The sequence below is a fragment of the Martes martes genome (genome assembly GCF_963455335.1).
Source record: "Martes martes genome assembly, chromosome: 3".
NCBI classification, from domain to species: Eukaryota; Metazoa; Chordata; class Mammalia; order Carnivora; family Mustelidae; genus Martes; species Martes martes.
The window spans coordinates 17907834-17928700 of record NC_137890.1 but is presented as its reverse complement, the minus strand read 5'-3'; the positions used below and the strand labels follow the sequence as shown (position 1 = coordinate 17928700).

Here is a 20867-nt window from a genome sequence, read left to right as displayed (position 1 = left end):
ATCTCTGGCAACCACTAATCATTTTCCTACATCCACAGTTTTGCCTTTTTTAGAATGTCACATAGTTGGAATCTTACAGCTTGTAGCCTTTCAGACTGGCTTCTTTTACTTAGTAAAATGCATTCAAGTTCCCTCCACGTCTTTGCATGTCATCATAGCTCATTTCTTTTTTTTTTTTTCCTAAGATTTATTTATTTCAGAAAGGGGGGAGGGGCAGAAGAAGAGGGAGAGAGAATTGCAAGCAGACCCCCCACTGAGCGCAGTGCCCCGTGTGGGGATCCATCCCACAACCCTGAGATCATGACCTAAGCCAAAACTGAGTCAGACGCTTAATTGACTGAGCCACCCAGGCACCCCTTATTTCTTTTAAGTGTTGAATAATATTGCACTGTCTGGACGGATCACAGTTTTACCCATTCACCTCCTGAAGGACATCTTGGTTGCCTCCAAGTTTTGGCAATTCTGAGTAAAACTGCTGTGGAACATCCAGGCAGAGGTTTTTATGTGGACATAAGTTTTCAATTCCTTTGGATGATTTTGGTTTTGTGAGAAACCGCCAAACTGTCTTCCAAAATCTCTGTACAATTCTTTGTTCCCACGAGCCTTGAATGACAGTTCCTGTTGCTTGACATCTCCCACACCCTTTGGTGTCAGTGTTCTGCATGTGGCTTTGTTGATTATACTTCTCTTGTGTACTTCATGAATTCTGTCACCTTCAACATTCAAAATCATTCCCCCATCCCTCAGGACTACTGCAGGAGTCTCTTAACAATTCACCTGCCTTTACCAGGTCTACCTCCCAGCCCAACTTGGATAGTGCCACCAGATTCATTGACTAAATATCAGCTCTAGTATTTTATTTTTCCATTAGAAAGTCATCAGAGGCTTTTGTCTAATAAATAAAATGAAGCTTGGCATTGAAAATGCTCCAAGATCTATCTCTAGCCTACACTTCAAATATAATTACCCTCTATAATCCTGTCTTGCAAGGCAAACTACCTTTTCTTCCCCCTTTTCTGGGTCAGCTTCATGTTTTCTTGCATCTCCTCCTTGAGGGTTTTTCCTCTTCCTTTCATCATTGTTTTTTGTTGTAACAACATGATACATCTAGTGAGTCTCCATGCTACTGGCTCGCTCTCCAGCATACCTCTTAGACCTGCATTCTTCTTTGCCACCTCTGCTGTGACGTTGGGCTCTAGCTTTTCTTCACTGTTCTGCTAAAGGACCTTCTTTGGTCTCCCTCTCTCCACACTGGTGTCATGGTGATTTTTCTCTTGTGGAAATCTTAAGCTACCATTTTCCTGCTTGGAAGCTTTTCCTACTCTCCATTTCCTGGAGCAAGAACTTTGGCTTGTTTTTCAGATCAAGTCATGGCATCTTTACATCTCACCTCTCGTCCTACCACTTTCTCTCCTTATGTACATTTTGTTCTATGTCAACATGTGAAGTTGTATATCTCTTTGCTTTTCCACTCTCTCCTAAAAATTTTCCCTGCCTTGTCCACCTGACAGACTCTTAGTTTATGCTTTACCTTGTTCTTCAGACATGACCTCCTGAAGCTTTTCCCTGAATACCCCAAGCAGAGTGAAGCTGTCCATTTTCTCAGTGTTTCAGTATTACTTCTAGTGGTTGCTGGTGTCTTGTTCTATTACAGTTACCATTTTACATGTCTGACTTTTATCCTAACTGTGTGTAAGGGCCACACCTTATTTATGTTTACGTCTTTAGCATCGAAAAGAATGGGGTGCAATAAATATTTGTATATTTATAATTTGGCTGAATTGAAATCAACCTCAACATATTCAGGTCCAACACATACTCCAAGCTTCCTCCCAGCAGAGTGGTCTTTTCCATGGAGACCTTCCCTGGTGTCACTCTTCACCTTCTTTTAGGTGTCTGCAGCACCGTGGTAGTCCCTCTCTTTTCACACACACATCTCACATTTTGATGCCTGGGAAGAATTTTTTTTCTTCCTGAATTGTCAGCCCTTTAAGGAGAAAATGCAGTTTCTCTTCTTTAATCTTTTCTAAACTTTAATACTTGTTCTTTGCAAATATTAGAAGCAAAGTAAATAAATAAATAATAATAAATAAATAAACAAATTAGTGCATAATTCCTTTAATGTTCATTGCATGGAAAAATCAAAGAAATTGATAACTTTAAGGGAACTTTGGGATAATTTACTCTAATGTCTTCGTCTTACATCTAAGAGAGGCAAATTCAGAGAAGTTCTGCTACTGTCATCAAGATCTCAGTGCTTAAGATGGAAAAAAGTCAGGACAAGAATCAGAGTCTCCAGATTCCTAGGCAATGTTTCTATATATTTGCAATTATACTACTCTACCTCTTAAAGTGTATAAGCTATCGCTTAAGTCTCTTTTACGCTTTACGTGGTAATATGTCCAATTCATTACTATTTTTCAATGATAATTATATAAATTATACATTGCTGGATAAGTTCTTTAATGAATTTTTCACTTGGATAATTATTAAAAAACAACTGTATTGACACTCATAATACTGGAAGAAGATATAGAATTATTACAAAATGAGATCTTTACACAAACATATTCATTATTAATTCTAGGAAAGGACCTTAAGAAAACCACTCTTAGAATTAATTTAGAAACAGACTGCATATTCAATAGCAAATTATTTCATTTAGAATATCAGCACAATTATGTGTCATAAATTGAATATAAAACATAAATAATATCTACTTTGGTTAAGTAGTCTTATTTATGCAAACAAGCAAGTTTATTAATATAGCTCTCTGACTCATTCTGTGTATATACTTTCTTCATGTATTTTATACATGTATTCATGCAAAGTATATCAGTATGCAAGGCATCAATTTATCATGGCTGCCATTTTATACAGATAATTTAATCCCCCCTCTGGAAAATTGTCAAACATTTTATATCTTTTTTTTTAACCTTTCTTATGTCTTAACGGTTACTTTTGAGGGATAAGTAAGAACGTGCCATTGTTTTGGACTCCAGCAAACATACATTCTCAGGTAGGATGGGGGATGGTTTCTGACTATCTTTTCATATTTTCTCTTTGAAAGGTCAATAAGATTTGTGGCCGTCCAATCAGAACACCTACACAAAGCCCCCGTTGTTCTTTCGAAGGAAGCAAAGTGACGCATGGGATGAAGATCTCTCCCAGAAACGATGAAGAGACACTTGCCAACAGAAGAAAGTAAGACATTTGTTTTACAACCAGAAAGAGAAGAGAAAGTAAGCCATTAATTTTCAACAGAATAGAATGTATTCAATTAAGTAGAACAAAATAGACTATTGAAGAAAAAAGATCACCATTAATTACCTTTAAAATTCAGCAGTTGCTCCTATTCAATTAATTAGGAATATAAGTTCAACTTGAGACCAATAAAACTTTCTAATAAGGGACACTTGCTATAATATAATATGGCAGGCAATAGACACACTTGCTCATTATGCACTTAAAATATGGCTAGTTTACAGTGTTGGACAGCAGATCTCTAGGACTTACTCATCTTGCTTAATGGAAACTTTTTTTTTTTTAAGATTTTATTTATTTATTTGACAGACAGAGATCACAAGTAGGCAGAGAGGCAGGCAGAGAGAGAGGGAGGAAGCAGGCTCCCTGCTGAGCAGAGAGCCCAATGCGGGGCTCGATCCCAGGACCCTGAGATCATGACCTGAGCCAAAGGCAGAGGCTTTAACCCACTGAGCCACCCAGGTGCCCCCGCTTAATGGAAACTTTATGCCCATGAATTAATATCTTTCCTTCTCCCTGTGACCAACAATACTGTATTGTACCCTTCAAATTTTAAGAGGGTAGATCTTACCACAATAAAAAAAAAAAAAGTTTAAAATATGGCTAGTGTGACTGAGGATTGAATTTTTAAATTTTAATTAATTTTAGTCTTAATTCTACAAATAGCTACTGTATTGGACAATGAACACAGAGCTTTCACATATATGGTAAATCAGTGTTACTGCATGCTAAGCATCTGTTAGAAAATGGTTGGATAAGAAGAAGTTTCTAAACCTTTTATCTGGAATGCTGAAAATGGCTATTTGTTGATTCAAAATGATAAGCATTGAGTGGCTTGCTTCTATAACCCACATTTCTTTTTTTTTTTAAGTTTTTATTTATTTATTTGATAGAGACACAGCAAGAGAAGGAACGCAAACAGGGGGAATGGGAGAGGGAGAAACAGGATTACCCCGAGCAGAGAGCCCAATGTGGGACCCCATCCCAGAACCCTGGGGTCATGACCTGAGCTGAAGGCAGAGGCTTAAGGACTGAGCCACACAGGCACCCCTATAACTCACATTTCTACCGCTATTCCCATCATTGTTTCACATGTTAAATTAAAGCCTTCATTAATATCTCCTTGCTTGATAATTGGCAGTCAAACTGAAAAACTCCTAGAACTAAAGGAAACTATTAATTTATTTATTTTTGCATTCTGTTGACCAGTGTATGTCTTGGCAAATACTAGATTCTCAGTGAGTATTTTTGAATTGAATTGAAATTCAGAATTCTATATTAATTTATTAATTCAAATAGTTATTTCTAATAATACCTTATGGCAAACTCAGTATGTTACATAGCTTTACTCTATAATGTAGAATCTGTCTTTCCTTTTGGGACAGTGCTCCTAATTGTCTCATTCTCTTTTCAGATGGACTCTAATTTGGAATAAAGATCTGGGCTATTGCTGGCTATTTGCTGCAGCTCAAAAGAATTAGCACTTTGTTTGCATGCAAAGTAGCTGTTCTTTTTCCCTCTAAACATCTATAGTGATCAGCAGTCTTTTCTTATATTTGAGAAATTATTGTGTTTAGTTTAGTGTGTCACATATAGTGACTAGGTATAGCATAGAGTGGTTCTTATAGCTTAGGAAAGAAGCTAGGAAGCTAGGAAGTTCTTAAGTCCTTAAAGGTCATGTCTGTTTCACCACCAGAACAACTCAGTGTTTGGAAAGAAAAAACAAAACCGAACACAAGTGAAATGTCCAAGGAATAATGAGGGGCTCATATAAATAGCTAGTTTTATAAGTATCTATCCAGACACTGAATAGACCTCGTTGTCACCAATCTTGCAAACTCCTGTATTTCTGTCCCTAACCAGCCAGCCACCATTAACCATGGCCCATGAACCAGAGTAGATGCATCATAGACCTGTCTCACACTATACAAAGTGAACAACCAGAGGTATTACACATGAGCCCACTTATATGTTATTTATTTCTAAACATTTTTTTTATCGTCACTCTTATATGGAACTTAATTGCAATGGCAGCATACTTCTGCTTAATACTTATATATTGTACAGACCTATCCATAAGCTATTACTGAATTTTATTTATCTTTCCATATCCATAAGCTGGCCTGAATTTTATTTATTCTTCACCACTGATAATTCCCCATGAGGTCATACATTTCAAAAGAAAGAGCTGGGGAAATGTAGCAGAGTGGGTGCTGAGTGAGTTTGAACTACTTTGTGTGCATCTTGTGCTTTTTCCACCCACTTGAGTCTGATTTTCAATAGGTCACTTCCACGTGATGATATATTGCTTATATACAGGCCTGATCTCATAGTGTGGCAGATCAGAGAGCAGTTAGATCATGGGTATCTCAGGTTGCAGTGTCATTTGCTAACTCATGGTCAAGTGTGTAATTTTTATCGTATTCGAATTGGAAACCAACCAAACAACCAACCAACCCAAAGAACCAGCCAACCAACCAAACAAACAAGAACAGTGTTTAGCAAAAGCAAGAATGCCTTTAGTCCAAAATCTTTGATGTCTATACTCTTATTCTTCTAATGGGGCTTTCTTTTCTTTTCTTTTTTTTTTCTTCTTTTTTTTTCATCTGAACCCATATCTTTTTTCTATTTTATTTTATTATTTATTTACTTATTTATCTTATTAACATATAATGTATTATTTGCCCCAGGCTTACAGGTCTGTGAATCTTCAGGCTTACACATTTCGCAGCACTCACCATAGCCCATACCCACCCCAATGTCCATAACCCAACCACCCTATCCCTCCCCCATGAACCTCCAGCAACCCTCACTTTGTTTTTGTGAGATTAAGAATCCACCCCCTCCTTTGGGTGTCTTTGGGTATAAAATGAGTTTCTTGTAGACAACATATCAGTTGGTCTTGTTTTTCTTACCCATTTTTATACCTGTGTCTTTTGGTTGGGGCATTTAACCCATTTACATTCAGGGTAACTATTGAGAGATATGAATTAGTGCTATTGCATTGCTTGTAAGATGACTGTTACTGTATATTGTCTCTGTTCCTTTCTGGTCTGTTACTTTTAGGCTCTCTCTTTGCTTAGAGGACCCCTTTTAATGTTATCTATAGGGCTGGTTTGGTGTTTGCAAATTCTTTTAGTTTTTGTTTTTCTTGGAAGCTTTTTATCTCTCCTTCTATTTTCAATGACAGCCTAGTTGGATATAGCATTCTTCACTGCATATTTTTCTTGTTAAGTGCTCTTAACCTGCCAGGTCTCTGTGGATAGGTCTGCTGCCAATCTAATATTTCTACCATTGTATTTTACAGACTTCTTGTCCCTAGTTGTTTTTAGGATTTTCTCTTTGTCACTGAGACTTGTAAGTTTTAGTATTAGATGATGGGGTGTGAACCTATTTTTATTGATTTTGAGGGAGTTCTCTGTGCCTCCTGGATTTTGAAGCTTGTTCCCTTGGCCAATTTAGGGAAATTATCTGCTATAATTTGCTCCAGTATACCTTCTGCTCCTCTCTTTCTTCTTCTGGGATCCCAATTATTCTATTACTGTTTCATCTTATGATATCACTTATCCTTGATTTCTCCCCTTATGGTCCAGTAGTTGTTTGTCTCTCTTTTGCTCAGCTTCTTTATTCTCTGTCATTTGGTCTTCTATATCAGTAATTGTCTCTTCTGCCTCATTTATCCCAGAATTAAGAGCCTCCATTTTTGATTGCACCTCATTAATAGTTTTTTAAAATTTCAACTGGCTTAGATTTGAATTCCCAATCTCTGGCCGAGGAGCCGAGAGCTCAGGGCCCCACTCCTCATTGCGCCCTCAGAGCAAAGCAGTCAATCCCTCCTGTCTCCCTGGTCTCTGGCCGCAATCCGTGCTCACCTGGCCTGTGACTGAGCATTCCTGTCTCCAGTGCATGCCCCATTTGGAGTCTCCAAACCCAGCAGATTCCTGCAGTGTGCTCCTGCGCTGCTCCTCCTGGAAGAGGAAGGAGGAGGTCTCTCTAGATCTGCTACTTGTGGGATCTCTGCTCGAAGAGCAGTGGCCTGACTATGCCTCAGATCAGTTTAAGGTAACCCTGAGCTGCGAGCCCACTCTTTGGCTCTGTCTCTGCAGCCAGCTTCCCCACTCTGATACCTGGAGTCTCTGCCACACTGAGACACCCCTGGTATTTTTGTGACCCCATGGGGCCTGAGACTACACTCTCCCCGTGAGGGCTCCACACCTGCTTAGCCTCTGGAGCAATGTCCCTCAGTGGAGCAGACTTCTAAATGCTCTGATTTTATGCTCTGCTGCTCTCTCACTTGCCAGGAGCTGGCCCTTCCCCCGTGGTCTGTCTTCCCATGTTTCCTCAGATTCACTTCTCTGCACACCCTACCTTCCAGAAAGTGGTCGATTTTCTGTTCCTAGAATTGCTGCTTTTCTCCTCTTCAGTCTCTTGTTGAGTTTGTAGGTGTTCAGAATGGTTTGATAACTATCTAGCTGAACTCCTGGGACCTGATGATATTTAGGTCTCCTACTCCTCCACCATCTTGTTCCTTTCCTAATGCTTTCCAGAATCTCTGTAGAACATCTTCATTTGCCACTGGTACTTCAGGCACCATTGAGTGGATGAGCTGGGTCCTCTGGACTGAATGTCAGAACAGTTTGCAAAATGCCAACCCATAGACTTTTCTTTCTCATGCAAAAGCTCTTTGGGGCTACTTTATAAATGGGTTGTAACAATACACTCAAGTGTATGTCAAGTTTTCTCTAATTTGCAAAGGGACCCAAAAAGTGTTGTGCCTCTTCCTGAGTGCTAAGTCATCATAAAGGCGGAAATTGGCCTTTTACATTAGAATATCCCAATAAGATCTAGACCCCTGGACATGTAGGAACCCTGCTGAATTGTCAAGCCCTTGAAATGTCAATATTTTTCCCCACTAGAGGCATGCACATGTCTACTAAGGCAACTAGGATGATGTGATCAATATTTTATTATCAGCATGGTGTCCTGTAGGGTGTCCAAATGAGCAAGGTTCCTGTCTGTCATGGAGTGAGAGAATTGCCCTGAGGTCTAACAGTGAAGACATTCTTACTAGCTGAAAGTGAAATATTCCTAATTATCCTTACTAATTGGTAAAGAGATAAAAGCAATTGCCAAATTGCTAGCTAGATAGCAGGTGGCAGTACATGTTTTGATTTGCTCTAGCAGATACCACATACAAAGGAGGATATAATTGGAGTCACCCTCTGACTCAGGTTATGATAATCCAAACATTCTCTAAGCCTTCCTCTGTGTGCACAGACTAGCCAAGCAAAAGGAGTGAGCATTGAATAGACAGATTGAGTCAAAGATATTTTTATACTATTCCTGGCTGGTTTTCTGAACTCTGTTCTAATGGTTGGTCTGTTGATAGGATTGGATTTTCTGTGTGCACAATTATGTGGTTCACTGGTAGAGCCATTCTAGCAAGAAGCTTGCTGTACCTTGTAAAATTCTTATAGTCTATGCACTTGTCTACTTTTTTAGGATATATCCCCAGAAACTCTTGCTTGTATTCAGAAGGAGAATTCTTGAGTATTTGTGGTGGCTGAGAGTTAGAAGCGAGTTATATGTCCATAACAAGAAAAATGTAAAAATAAAATATGTTACTTTGGAACATTAAGAGTCAGAAGGAAAGAATGTATTTTCCTGCATCAAAAAATATCACGATTAAAGAAAAAAAGGTATTAAACAGAATGAAAATAGTACAATACCATTTTTATAAATTAAAAACACATACATAAAAATCAATATGTATTTTTCAATGAAAGGATATGGCAAAGTACTTATATTAAATATATGAGAAGAGTATGAAAACTAATTCAAGTAATAAGTTATGATAGTTTGCCAGGGGTTGAGGAGTATGCTTAGCTCTCTGTATCTCTGAAACTATGGGTATGTTTGTCTGTGCCTGCTTATAAAAAGACACATATATACACTGTTATTTGTTATTTTAAACTTTAGGTGAAAGTTTTGGTTTTTTTTTTAAACCTATTTTCCTGGGGTGCCTGGCTGGCTCAGTGGGTTAAAGCCTCTGCCTTCTGCTCAGGCCATCATCCCAGGGTCCTGGGATCAAGCCCCGCATTGGGCTCTCCGCTCGGTGGGGAGCCTGCTTCCTCCTCTCTGTCTGCCTGCCTCTCTGCCTACTTGTGATCTCCGTCTGTCAAATAAGTAAACAAAAAATCTTTTTAAAAAAACTTATTTTCCTAGTAAAAACATAGTTAAAACTCCTTTAGTCAAAATTTTCGTGAGAGCTAATGATACTCGCTTTTTAAATAACCTTTTTTTTTTTTGCCATTTCATATGCATAATTTTTTATTATGATGTGTAGGAGATATAGTGATTATCCAGATAGAGATAGAATGTAATTTGCTGAAGAGTTTTGACTGGGGACTTCCTGCTATAACTCATTAATTAGAACAAAATAAAAGTTTATTGTAAAAAATAAAATAGATAAGGAAAAATCATTGACAAAATCATTGATCACTATTTTGTGCAATTCATAAAGAAGTAAAGTCAAAAAATTTAACATCTTCTGAGTTAGTTTTTATAAATTAGCTTTGTATCCATGGCAGGCTTTTTTGAGTTTATTTACCTTGGACAATTTCCATGAGAATATCTATAACAGAAGTACTATTTATAGATTTAAAGGAATTTAAAACTATTAAAAGAAAGCTTTGGATCAACAACAACAAAAAACACACCAATTTCTATAAATGTAATTGCTCTAGTAGCTGAAATAGAAATTGTAAAATGCATCATTTGTTTTGCTGGAATAAATGGAGATAAACACTGTTCTGTGTTTAACCATTTAAAATACATTTTTGCATATAAATAGTTCGTAGTCTTTTAAAATTATACTGGCATAGTTTATAAGGCACCTGGGTGGCACAGCTGATTAAGGCTCTGATTCTTGAGTTCCACTGAGGTCATGATCTCAGGGTTGTGAGATCAAGGTCTGTGTTAGGCTCCAAGCTCAGCAGGGTGTCTGCTTGGGATTCTCCCTCTCCCTCTGTCCCCCCTACTCATGCACTATCTCTCTCTCTCTCTCTCTCCTTCTAAAATAAATCTCTAGACAGCGTTTCTTCAGTGGTATATCTAATTAAAAAAAAGTTACTTAAAGTTTATTTTTTTTATTTTAGTAATCTCTACACCCAATGTGAGGCTCAAACTCACAACACCAAGATCAAGAGTCGCATGCCTTTCTGACTGAGCCAGCCAGGTACCCCCAAATTTGTTGTTTAAATATACAAATTTATTGTTTAAAATTATGTTAAATTTCTGGCACCTTACCTAAAAAAATTATTTTCCAGTTTTATTACAGTTTAATTTACATAGTTTTCTATTATTCAAGCGGTTCTTTTGAGGTTGTGTTAATATGATTATTTTGAATTATAAATAACTTGACCAATTAGCTTTTTTAAAAAGTTATCTAACACTATTTATTAAGTGGTGATTAATTATATTTTTGTTTTTCAACTGGGATGTTTAGCCATTTTTTTTTAAAGATTCATTTATTTTAGATAGAGACAGCACACACTTGCACATATGATTTGGGGAGAGCATCTCAAGCAGACTCCCCACTGAGCATGGAGTCTGACAAGGGGCTCAGTCCCATGACCCAAGAGATCATGAACTGAATTGAAATCAAGAGTCAGATGCTCAACTGACTAAGCCACCCAGATGCCCGAGTCAGTTTCTTACAGTGATATATGGTGTCCTTTTTTAAAATTAAAGATTGTATTTCTTTAAGTAATCTCTACACCCAAAGAGGGGCTCAAACTTACAACCCGAAGGCCAACAACCCCACGTTCTACTGATTGAGCCAGTGATATATAGTATCCTGAAGTAGTTTAAAGCCATCATCTTGTTCTTTATTTTCTCTTTACCCCATGTTCTTCATTCTTTTTTTTTTTTTTTTAAAGATTTATTTACTTAGAGAAAAGAGAGTACTGTGTGGAAGCAGGGGGAGGGGCAGCGGGAGATGGATAAAATCTCAAGCAGACTCCTTGTGGACCGGGAAGCTTGACATGGGGCTTGATCTCACCACCCTGGATCATGACCCCAGTGGAAATCAAGAGTCAGATGCTTAACCAACTGAGCCCCCAGGTGCCCCATGTTCTTTAATCTTTCTTTTTTCTTTATTTATCTTTTCTTGCCTTCATTTGACTTTAACAGGTATTTAATTTAAAAAAAAATCTTCATGGTTTTTTTTTTTCTTTAAGATTTATTTATTTATTTGAGAGAGAGAGTGAGTATGTGTGCGGACACACAAGTTGGGGGAGGGGCAGAGGGACAAGATGACTCCCACTGCTCAGGACTCTGGGATCATGCCCTGAGCTGAAGTCAGGTGCTTCACCAACTGAACTACCCAGGTGCCCCTTCAGCGCTTTTATATTTGCATTTCTTTATTATGCTAATGGTTACCATAGAGATCATAATGTGCCTTTTTAATTTTTACTATCTACTTTAAATTAGAACTTTTACCACTTCATTGAACAATATAAGAACTTTAAAAGTTTTAGTCCATTACCCTTTTCCTATCTTCTGTTACCCTATTCCTAACCAGGATGTTGCTTCTAACAACATTTTAACAACTTCTGAGATATTACTGTTATTGTTGTTTTTAAATAGTCAATATTTACTTATAATAACTCATATTTTATTCCTTCTGGTGCTTTTCTTTTAGTTCTGTGTGTCCATCCAAATCATTTTGCTTTATTTAGCCATAGTATATTTTTCATTGCTTATTACTATTGATGAATTCTCTCAGTTTTTGTTTGAACACATCGTCATTTTTGAAGAATATTGTTGCTAGGTCCAGAATGCTAGGTAGTTGCCAGCTACCATTTTTAAAAAATATAACTGTCCATAATTAACTTCATGACATGACACTGTCACTTGTATGGGAGGCTTAATGGAAACATTTCGTAGGAGAGGTAACTACAGGGGTTGGAGCTGCTTGTGTCCTGCTCACATCCCTTTACCTGGCCATTTTATCTGCCTCCTGGCTGCTCTCTCCTGGTTGCTGATAATGCATGGCTGCCCTACTCTCTGGGGAGTCACACTCAACAAATTGGAGCCATCTACATTCATTATCTATTGGTACTTAACAAGTCATTCCCAAACATAGTAGCTTAAAGCAACAACAACCATTTATTACACAATTTTCTGTGTGCCGGAGATTTGGGAGCTGCTTGGCTGTGGGGTTTTGGCTCAGGGTTTCTTTCTGGCTGTGGTCTCTTAGGGTGATTGCTGTCAAGGTCAGGTGAGGCGGCAGTGCTCTGAAGGCTCGAGCAGGACGGGATACCATCTTCCAAGGTGGCACACTCCTAGGGCTGTTGGCAGGAGGCCTCGCATTTTCATCATGATGACTTCTCCTTGAGTTTCCTCACAACTCTGTAGCTGGCTTTCCTCAGGGAAGATAATCCAAGAGAGAAAGGCAGAAGCTGAAGTGTTTTCATGCTCTAACCTTGATGTCCCCACTGCCACTCTGCAGTATCCTACGGGTTACACGGGTCAGTTCTCTTCCGTGTGGAGGACTACACGCCATCTCATCCCCCTGAAAGAGGGGGTTAACTTCCCGCCGCTTCAGCCCCTTGGCAGAGGCTCATAAGCAGTGCCCGATGGACACCAGGGGATCAAAGGCTTGCCCTTACTCAGTGTGATGCGTCCAGATGTGGGATGTGTTCCACGTGTGCAGTGTGGTTGCGGCTGAGACCACATCCCGACCTACCTTCTTCCTGCCCACTCCATCCTGCTTCCCTCACTGCCTGTCTCTCAAGAGCACATTCCCTCCATCAATCATCTGCATCCAAATTCCTGTCCCAGGAACGGCTTTTAGGGAGTCTGGCCAGGAGGTGTCTGAAAAAGTGCCTGGAACAGATGCAGAATAAGTATAAACTAAGGCAGAAGAGTAGTATCTTATCCTAAATACAGATATTTCTCTATAAAATCCCAAGTTCGCAACCCCTTTGTTTTCTTTAGCCCCCTTCTCCCTTTGTATTCATTTCTAAAGAGACCACTTCTGTTTAATACCTTGTCTTTCCCTTGCTCTATTTCTAACACTTGAAGAAAGACATCCTCATCTGTCCTTGGATCTGAGAGTTGTGCTAAGCCCGAAGTCTAGAGTATGTCAGTGTTTTGGTGTGAAAGGAGGGAAACGAAACCATAGCACTGGATTCTTTTGATGATATTTTGGAGACGTGATGGTACTTGTTCAATCCCCCCCCCCCCCCGCCCCGTTTTTTTCTATTTATGTAGAATGCCAATAATGAGCTAATTTGAGACTCTGAGTTATGGTTATATACCAGTCACAGAGGTCTCCAAAAGTTGAAAAAAATCAAGGAAAAGAGACCGTTTCTTTAAACATCCAGAAAAGCATCACTGTGTCTTCTTTTGGGGCAGAAACCAAAGCGGCACAGCTCTAGCGGACACTGCACTCCTGTGTCTGTCTGAACCAGCCTAGGCAGAGTGATTTCCCTGTGGCGGTTCCTGCTCTCTGCTTGATTTCTTGAAGTTAGCTGGTAAGAATAAGCTATTAGCAAGCTTAAATCGGTGATAATTAGCGGTACATTATTATTTCAAAGTGGTGTGGCTGTGCCAATTAAGCGGGTAATTAGGAAAACCCCAGGACAATAAATTAAGACAGAGTCTCAACACCAGTGCCCCATCTGTTCTCCAGCAAGCATTCCAATTAGCCAAAACCCGCATTTAAGAATGCGCCAATTAAGGGGATTGGCTGTATGCATGGCTGTGCATTGGGGTAATAGAGACTGTCCTAGATGGTTAGCAAAATTAAAATATTTTTGACCTAGGAGAGGATTTTGATGTGAGAATGGGGAAAAGAGCATTTTTGGAAACACTGGATTTTTAATGTTTGAGACAAAATATAATTGTTTTATGAATTTTTGTTTTTTGGAATCATCTCTTCAGAACTTAATGGAGTGTCATATCATCAGGCAGCTCCATGTTATTCTCATGTGTTTATTAAATCTTGATTTGAGTAGGAATTTTATAACTTGAGCATTAACAATTTTATTTATTGAGAATGGGAGCTAAAAAGGACACTTGAAACTACTTAATTGAAAGAGAGGAATGAGTCAGGCAGGCCATGTTCTATTTCAGGATGTGTCTGTCCATGAAAGCAAATTAATTTTTACCCTGTTCATTGAAAAAGAACACAGCGGAGTGACTAAAATAATTAATTAAGCATAGGAAAAACTTTCAAACATAATCTGAATGACGGACACTTAATATTATTTAGGATTATTGCCCAGATAGCTGGAATAGGTTCATATTACATAGGATCAGTTGGCTTACAATACATGAATTTCTACCTACATAGTCAAACTTTATTTAGCACAATGCTTTATTAGTGAAACCAAAATTAGTTAATGTTTAAAATTCTTGATGTGTGTGTTTGGGTGTATGTGTTTATATGGTTAAATCAATATTGACATACCAGGCTTAATGATGAATTGTGTGTATACAAACTCGGTGGATGAAAATATCCATAGGTCAGGAAAAAGTCAACACAGAGAAAAATTTAATATTACTTATAGGACTGGAGAAAGCAATTTCCAATCTATTTCCTAAAAGGAAGTGAGTGCTTCTTTGAGGTGCCATTATTATTTATTACCTGTAAGTTTAATTTACTAAAATAAAAGTCATGTTCCCTTCAATGAGAACATTTCTGGTTAATTTAAAACAGCGCTTGGTGAGTGGTGGGAGCGAGGGCACCCAGGGCAGGACAGGCCAAGGCAAGGCTTTGGATAGGGGGCAAAAGGCCAGGCCAGAGCAGGGCCGAGGAAACGGGAGCTCCCAGGCAGTCCAGGATCAAGACCTGAATGAATAATGAAAAGCAGGACCCCAGGGGGTCAAAAACCAGGCACACAGGAAGAAGGAGTACCAGAAGGCAGAATAAACATATGGCAAAAGTTTAGGCTAGTGGTGCTTAACCTTGCGGGTCATGTATCCCACAGAGAATCTGATAAAAACTTCCCAGAAAAAGAAAGTTCATAAACAAATACATGCAAAATTCTGTTGTAGTGAAAAGCAGTTTGCTCCAGCTAAAACTAATATTAAAAATAAAGCCTTTAAAAATGAGGTTTGCTCTTACTTTCTAGATGTTCATGGAAAAATTAGTGACCATTTCATGACATATCTGAAACTAAATCCAACCAATGAATGATTAAATTTACACTGAGCAGTATTTGTACCAAAAGGTATGGACGAGAAATTGAAATTGTGATTGATCTTAGACGTGGCTGTGTGTACATGTTTGGTATCTAACAGATACTCTCTTTTTTTTTCTGTTGATAGCAGTTATTGAAAATTATAGAAAGCAGATTTGTAGAGTTCTCCCTGGCTGCAATTAGAACTCTTAGTTGTTTGCTTAGATGATGGTAGTTTTCTATAAGGGAGTGTGAGATTTTTCTTAAATCTTTAAAGTTACATTGTTGGTTCACAATCCTTTGGTCCTCGAGTTAATTTGCAATGTCTGTAATATTGAGGCTCTCACCTTGAAGACAGTGTGAGTAGAAATAAGTCCTCCTCAAATTTCTCACTGCAAAAAGAATGAAAAATATACATATTTTTTCTCAGCCATAGAAAGAATGACCTTTAAATTAGGCAGTTTTTTCAAACCGATTCTCCAAAAACCTATCTCCCAGTAGCAGCTTGGCCAAATGAGCTAGAAGCTTTTCAGTAGTGTTTATAATTGTGACTGTAGGGCTATCCAATTTATATGGCCCAAGATATCCCCCAACCAAAAAAAAAAAAAAACAAACAATCAAACTGTGGAGTGAGATTCTTCCTGCCTAATATACTTGAGAATACGTTTTCTTTCTTTTTTTCCTCCTTACAAAAAGAGAATCCTCCATCCTTTTTCATTTGGAAAGTCTGTAAACATACAAAGTTGAAAACAAACTTCAAAATCAGCTCTCATTTTTTTTTTTTCCACTCAATTTTTGGAGAGGTAAGAAAGATTTAAAGTCATGCCATACTGAAATTGACGATTTTTGTAGGAAAGCATAAAAACTACTTAAGAATTTTTAGCAGAATCTATGGGGCCTGAATCAGGATGATGAGTGAGACTTATTTCTTTTACTAAAGTAGCACAATTAATTGTGTGTAGAAGCATCATGGGTGCTCAGTCTATAGCAAGAGTACTAAGCACTTTCTTCCACTTGGTTTTGCATAGCAAAAAAGCATTTCCATCAGTTTAAATCTGTTAATGGCATTGGAAGGGTCTAAATGATGTATATAATAATATGGGAAAGCGGGAAACAGGGTATTTTTATTTTTATCCTATTGTATGTTTAAGGAAAATGACAGAGCTGCCAATTCCTCCACAATTGTCCTCAAAATAAGAGAAATGTCTTTCTAAGGTAGATTATATCATTTGATGGAAACACTGTTTTTCCTTCATTTTGTTTTGTTTTTGCTTTCATTTTCCATCTTCACTCCCAGACACAAATGTACATCAACCGTTTCCAGGGCACATCATGATCTCCAGAATTGTATGTGGGATCTTTTACTTGGAAGCACAACTGAAGGAAAGTTCAAAGATGGTTTCAGGAGGATTTTCTTTATTTAGGCCCATATTGTAGACTTTCAGATCAAGGTTTCTTCTAAAAAATATGCTTCATTCTGTTTGATGACTTTGAAGACGAGCGGGTCTAAGGTGCCCCTTTGGCTGTGTTGGTTTCGCTCTCTTCCGCAGGAATCCTGTTAGACATGCACACTGAGACTTTGGGGGTCCCACAGATTAAGTAAACTCAAAGGATTTATAATGTTCATTGTATTTGATTTTTTCTACTTTTTCCAGTGTAAGCTAAGCCTTGTATAAATAAACAGATGTATGAATGATCGTGACGGAGGCAGTATCATTATAATTCCCATCACATGGACAACATTTTAAGCGTCATACTTGAGCAAAGGTAATTTTACATTACTCAGCTTTGATCAGTAATATCCTGTGGTACCCAAACTAACACCTGGGTTACATGTAACATTCGAGAGCAATTTCTTTCTAAAACGCGAATTACCAGAATAACGGGAATAAAATTGCAGATGAAAGTGATTCATTTTCTCTGAACCCTTTTAATTATAGATTTTCTGACCTTGAAGCCCATGTTTATTCCAGAGCTCAGGAACACCAGTATCTGCACTAGAGACATACAGTAACAGGGGATGCAAGCAAGAAGAATTTATACCAGACATAGAGTGTCCATCAGTCAGATAGATTGGTAGATAACAGTGACCAGGAATAGAGGATTGAAATCACAAAAAGAAAAAAAGAATATATATATATATATATATATATATATATATATATATATAAATGCAAGAAGGAATGAGGAAGAAGCCCATTTGTTGGCAGACTATTAAAGGGAAAGGTTTTTTATTAGTTTTCTGTTCGTGCTGAGAGAGGAAAATATTGTACAGAATATGTTCTCATATCCTCTAAGTCATGGAGCTTATAGTTAAAATATTATTAAGCATAGAAAATATTTTACTGCAAAAGAGAGTAACATTCAAGATTTGACCTGAAATGCTGAATCTCAAGATGTATGTACTCAATAATGATTCTCAGTATTAAGGAAGTATACTAGAATTGTGAGAATTGCAAATATCTTTTGATTTAATCTTCTTATTGGTTTTGACCCAATCATGTCCTAGATTTTTTTTTTCCTGTTGAAAAGGCAATAGTATGCTTCCTGAAACCAGTAGAGCTGAACAAATAATTGCATATTTTTATTAAAATGAACAAAAATCGTGAGGTAGGAGAAATTATGTCTCACCTCTTTTGGGCTGGATGCTCAAATTTGTTTAAGTATTGAACATGTGGTCTTGTGTTTATTTTTATAAATGAGTTAAGATCTTTGTTTGAAGTCCTTTTTAATGGAGAACAGTCAGTGCTTTTTGAGTACCTTTTTACAATATGGGAAAATGAGATGAGAGTTTTGAAGACCTAGTTTTGACATCAGGTTTAAATCACTCTTTAAAGGAGGATGCTTTCAGAAAGGGTGCTTTTTACTGGGACATTAAATGGCAATGTGTTGGGTTCGGAGCGTTACAGAAAAGTGAGGAATAGAGGTGTCTCTATTAATTGTATTGATTGACTGTGAATGTCCCACTCAAGAACTAAGTGTAAAATCGCCAGCATGGAGTGTTAAACAGAGAGCCCATGTCAAAAAGAATCCGCTGTAAAGAGTATCTTAGGCTGTTGGCTTATCTCCAGGACTCTTTTGCATTTCTTCTTCCCATTCCTTCCCTTGGTGTTCCCCAACTTACTGCCCATCTAAACCCCTTCTGCTTTGTTGAGAAAGCACAGTAAATCGTCTAAAGAAGGGGAATCATGTCACGTGAATAAGACTTCCTATGAGGAGAGAAAAAACCCTGGAATCCTTTAGTCAGGAAAAAAAAAATCCTTCTCTTTGAGAATGGGGTGTGGGTCTTTCGGGTACAGCTTCCATAACGAACAGTGGGTTCAAGTGGGGTTCAGAGAACACACTGTATGAGGTCCTCTTTTAGGAGTAGTTGTTCGTTTGTTTGTTTTTTCTTTTTAAGCAAATACAAGTGCAATGTGCTTATAACACATTTGTTACATTTTTAAATTATAATTTTAAATTTGTTACAAATTTATATTTGTGATAAATGGTGTCACACATTGCATTGCTTTCTCCATGTCATATTCACCCTTTCTACCCCAATCTCTCATGTGTTGCAAAGTCTATGGAAAGGGGCCAGGAAACTAGATTTCAGTTCTCCCTCTAGCCAATCTGACTGTATAAATTTAATTACTTTCAAGCATTTACAGCACAGACCATTGTTGCTGTAGAACAGTAATCTAAATTTTTTTCTATTTTGAAGATTATAAAACTATTTTGCCAAATAGAATGACTTAGTTGGGAATGAGATAAACTTACTAAACACGGATTCAGAAACGCAGGAGAAAATAGTTCTTATCTGGAAACGTGTAATTATAGACTTCCTCTGCTGAGCAGGAGACTGACATTTTAAATGTCTGCTGTTTGACAACTGTGGTCAGACATCTCTACAGGGTTGAGCCTGCTCATTAGTGCCACATTAACCTTAACTTTGCCTCAGGCCATTAACTAGCAAACTGCACATTTGACCTTTGTTCGACAGATATTTTCAAACAGTGTGGGAGGCACTGCTTTTAATTTGGGTTCTGTATTATTTGTGGACTGACTTTAGGGGGTAAAAAAAAATCAATACATGTGATTAAATAAAGGAACGTGCAGTCTGAAACTTTCTGCAGAGAAAAGTTCCATTTGAAAATAAGATTCTTCTCCAATACTTTTCCAGATAACTAGTTTTGGTCAAAATTAGAAATCATCTCGTTTACTTTGTGTTCAATGGGAAAAAGAGGAGAGGAAGTGACAGTTTATGAATGTTTTAAAATTGAAACAAAGCCCTGCTAGATAAAGCTATAAGATCTAGAGGCATGCCTTTTGAATACAGCTCTGTGTTCAGCAACGTCTAATGAAATGAAATGCGAAATCAAATGTAAAATCAGGGCCATATGCTTAAGTGAAAACAGCTCCCTAGGAGATCGGCAACATTTGAAACATGCGGTTGCCACTCTTCAAGCCAGACTTATGAGGAACATATCAGCCTTATTAATTAAAATGTAGATTAGCTTAGTGGAATCTTTTGATAGATTACGGTAGAGCTGCTATATTCGAATTATGGAATATTATACAGCTATATCAAAAAAAGTAAGACCAAGACTTATTCATCTGAAATGGGTTCATGATATATTGTCAAGTGAGAAAAGCCAATTGGGTTTTTATGTACATAACTTGGCCCCAGTTTTGTTAAATCGAACTGTTACTTTGTCTTTCTTTATCTCTGTCTATCCGTAGGTCTACTTTTGGTTACTTGTTAGCTTGCACATAGAGGAACTGAAGAAAGTGTACCAGGCTGCTCACGTGGGTTACACCTCAGGAGGGAGGGATGGACACACTATGGAGGCACAGATACTAACTTGTTCTTCGTGTGCCTTTAATTTATTGCACTGTTTATGAAAAGCTATGTTACTTTTATCATTAAAAAAGACTAAAGTCAATTATAGTGGTCCGGCCGATCAGAAGAGTTGCTTGAATTGATAGTAGTAACAAGACCTTCCCGTGTCAACCAAACTATAAAGGACAAACTATAAATGACTTTTTTTTTTTTTTTTTTTAACCACGTGATGCATCAGGAGCCCTTTCTGGCACTGCTGGCCTCAAGGGCATGGGAAGGAATGAAGCAGTAACTATGCCGGTCCATGTTTCTCCCTTGCCTTTAGTAAGCTCAGGGCAAACAAGGCTGCAAGCTATGAATGATCAATTGTGCTCCAGGCTTTTTTCCTCTTTGTGGTACTGGCACAGTGGACAAAACTGCTCATTAGCCAGGGAGAAGAATTTGCCCTACTCCCTGCATCCTGCAGCAGACCTTTCAGACTGGTAGAAATATACAGATAAATTCTGTTTAAACATAGTGCCTTCGAAGTGCGGATTTTGGCAGAAAGAAGTGATCTCTCTCTGTTTTCTGGTCTAACAATCTACTAATTG

General features: G+C 37.9%; 1 protein-coding gene across 1 annotated transcript in view; it reads left to right on the top strand.

Annotated features, from left to right (window-relative positions):
• Positions 1-20867, top strand: part of GPC5 (glypican 5) — a 680232-nt gene that overhangs the window by 311367 nt on the left and 347998 nt on the right. The window contains exon 4 of the mRNA XM_080798656.1: positions 3071-3204. Within this exon, the coding sequence (XP_080654782.1) occupies positions 3071-3204 (134 nt within the window). The remainder of the gene's footprint in view (positions 1-3070; positions 3205-20867) is intronic.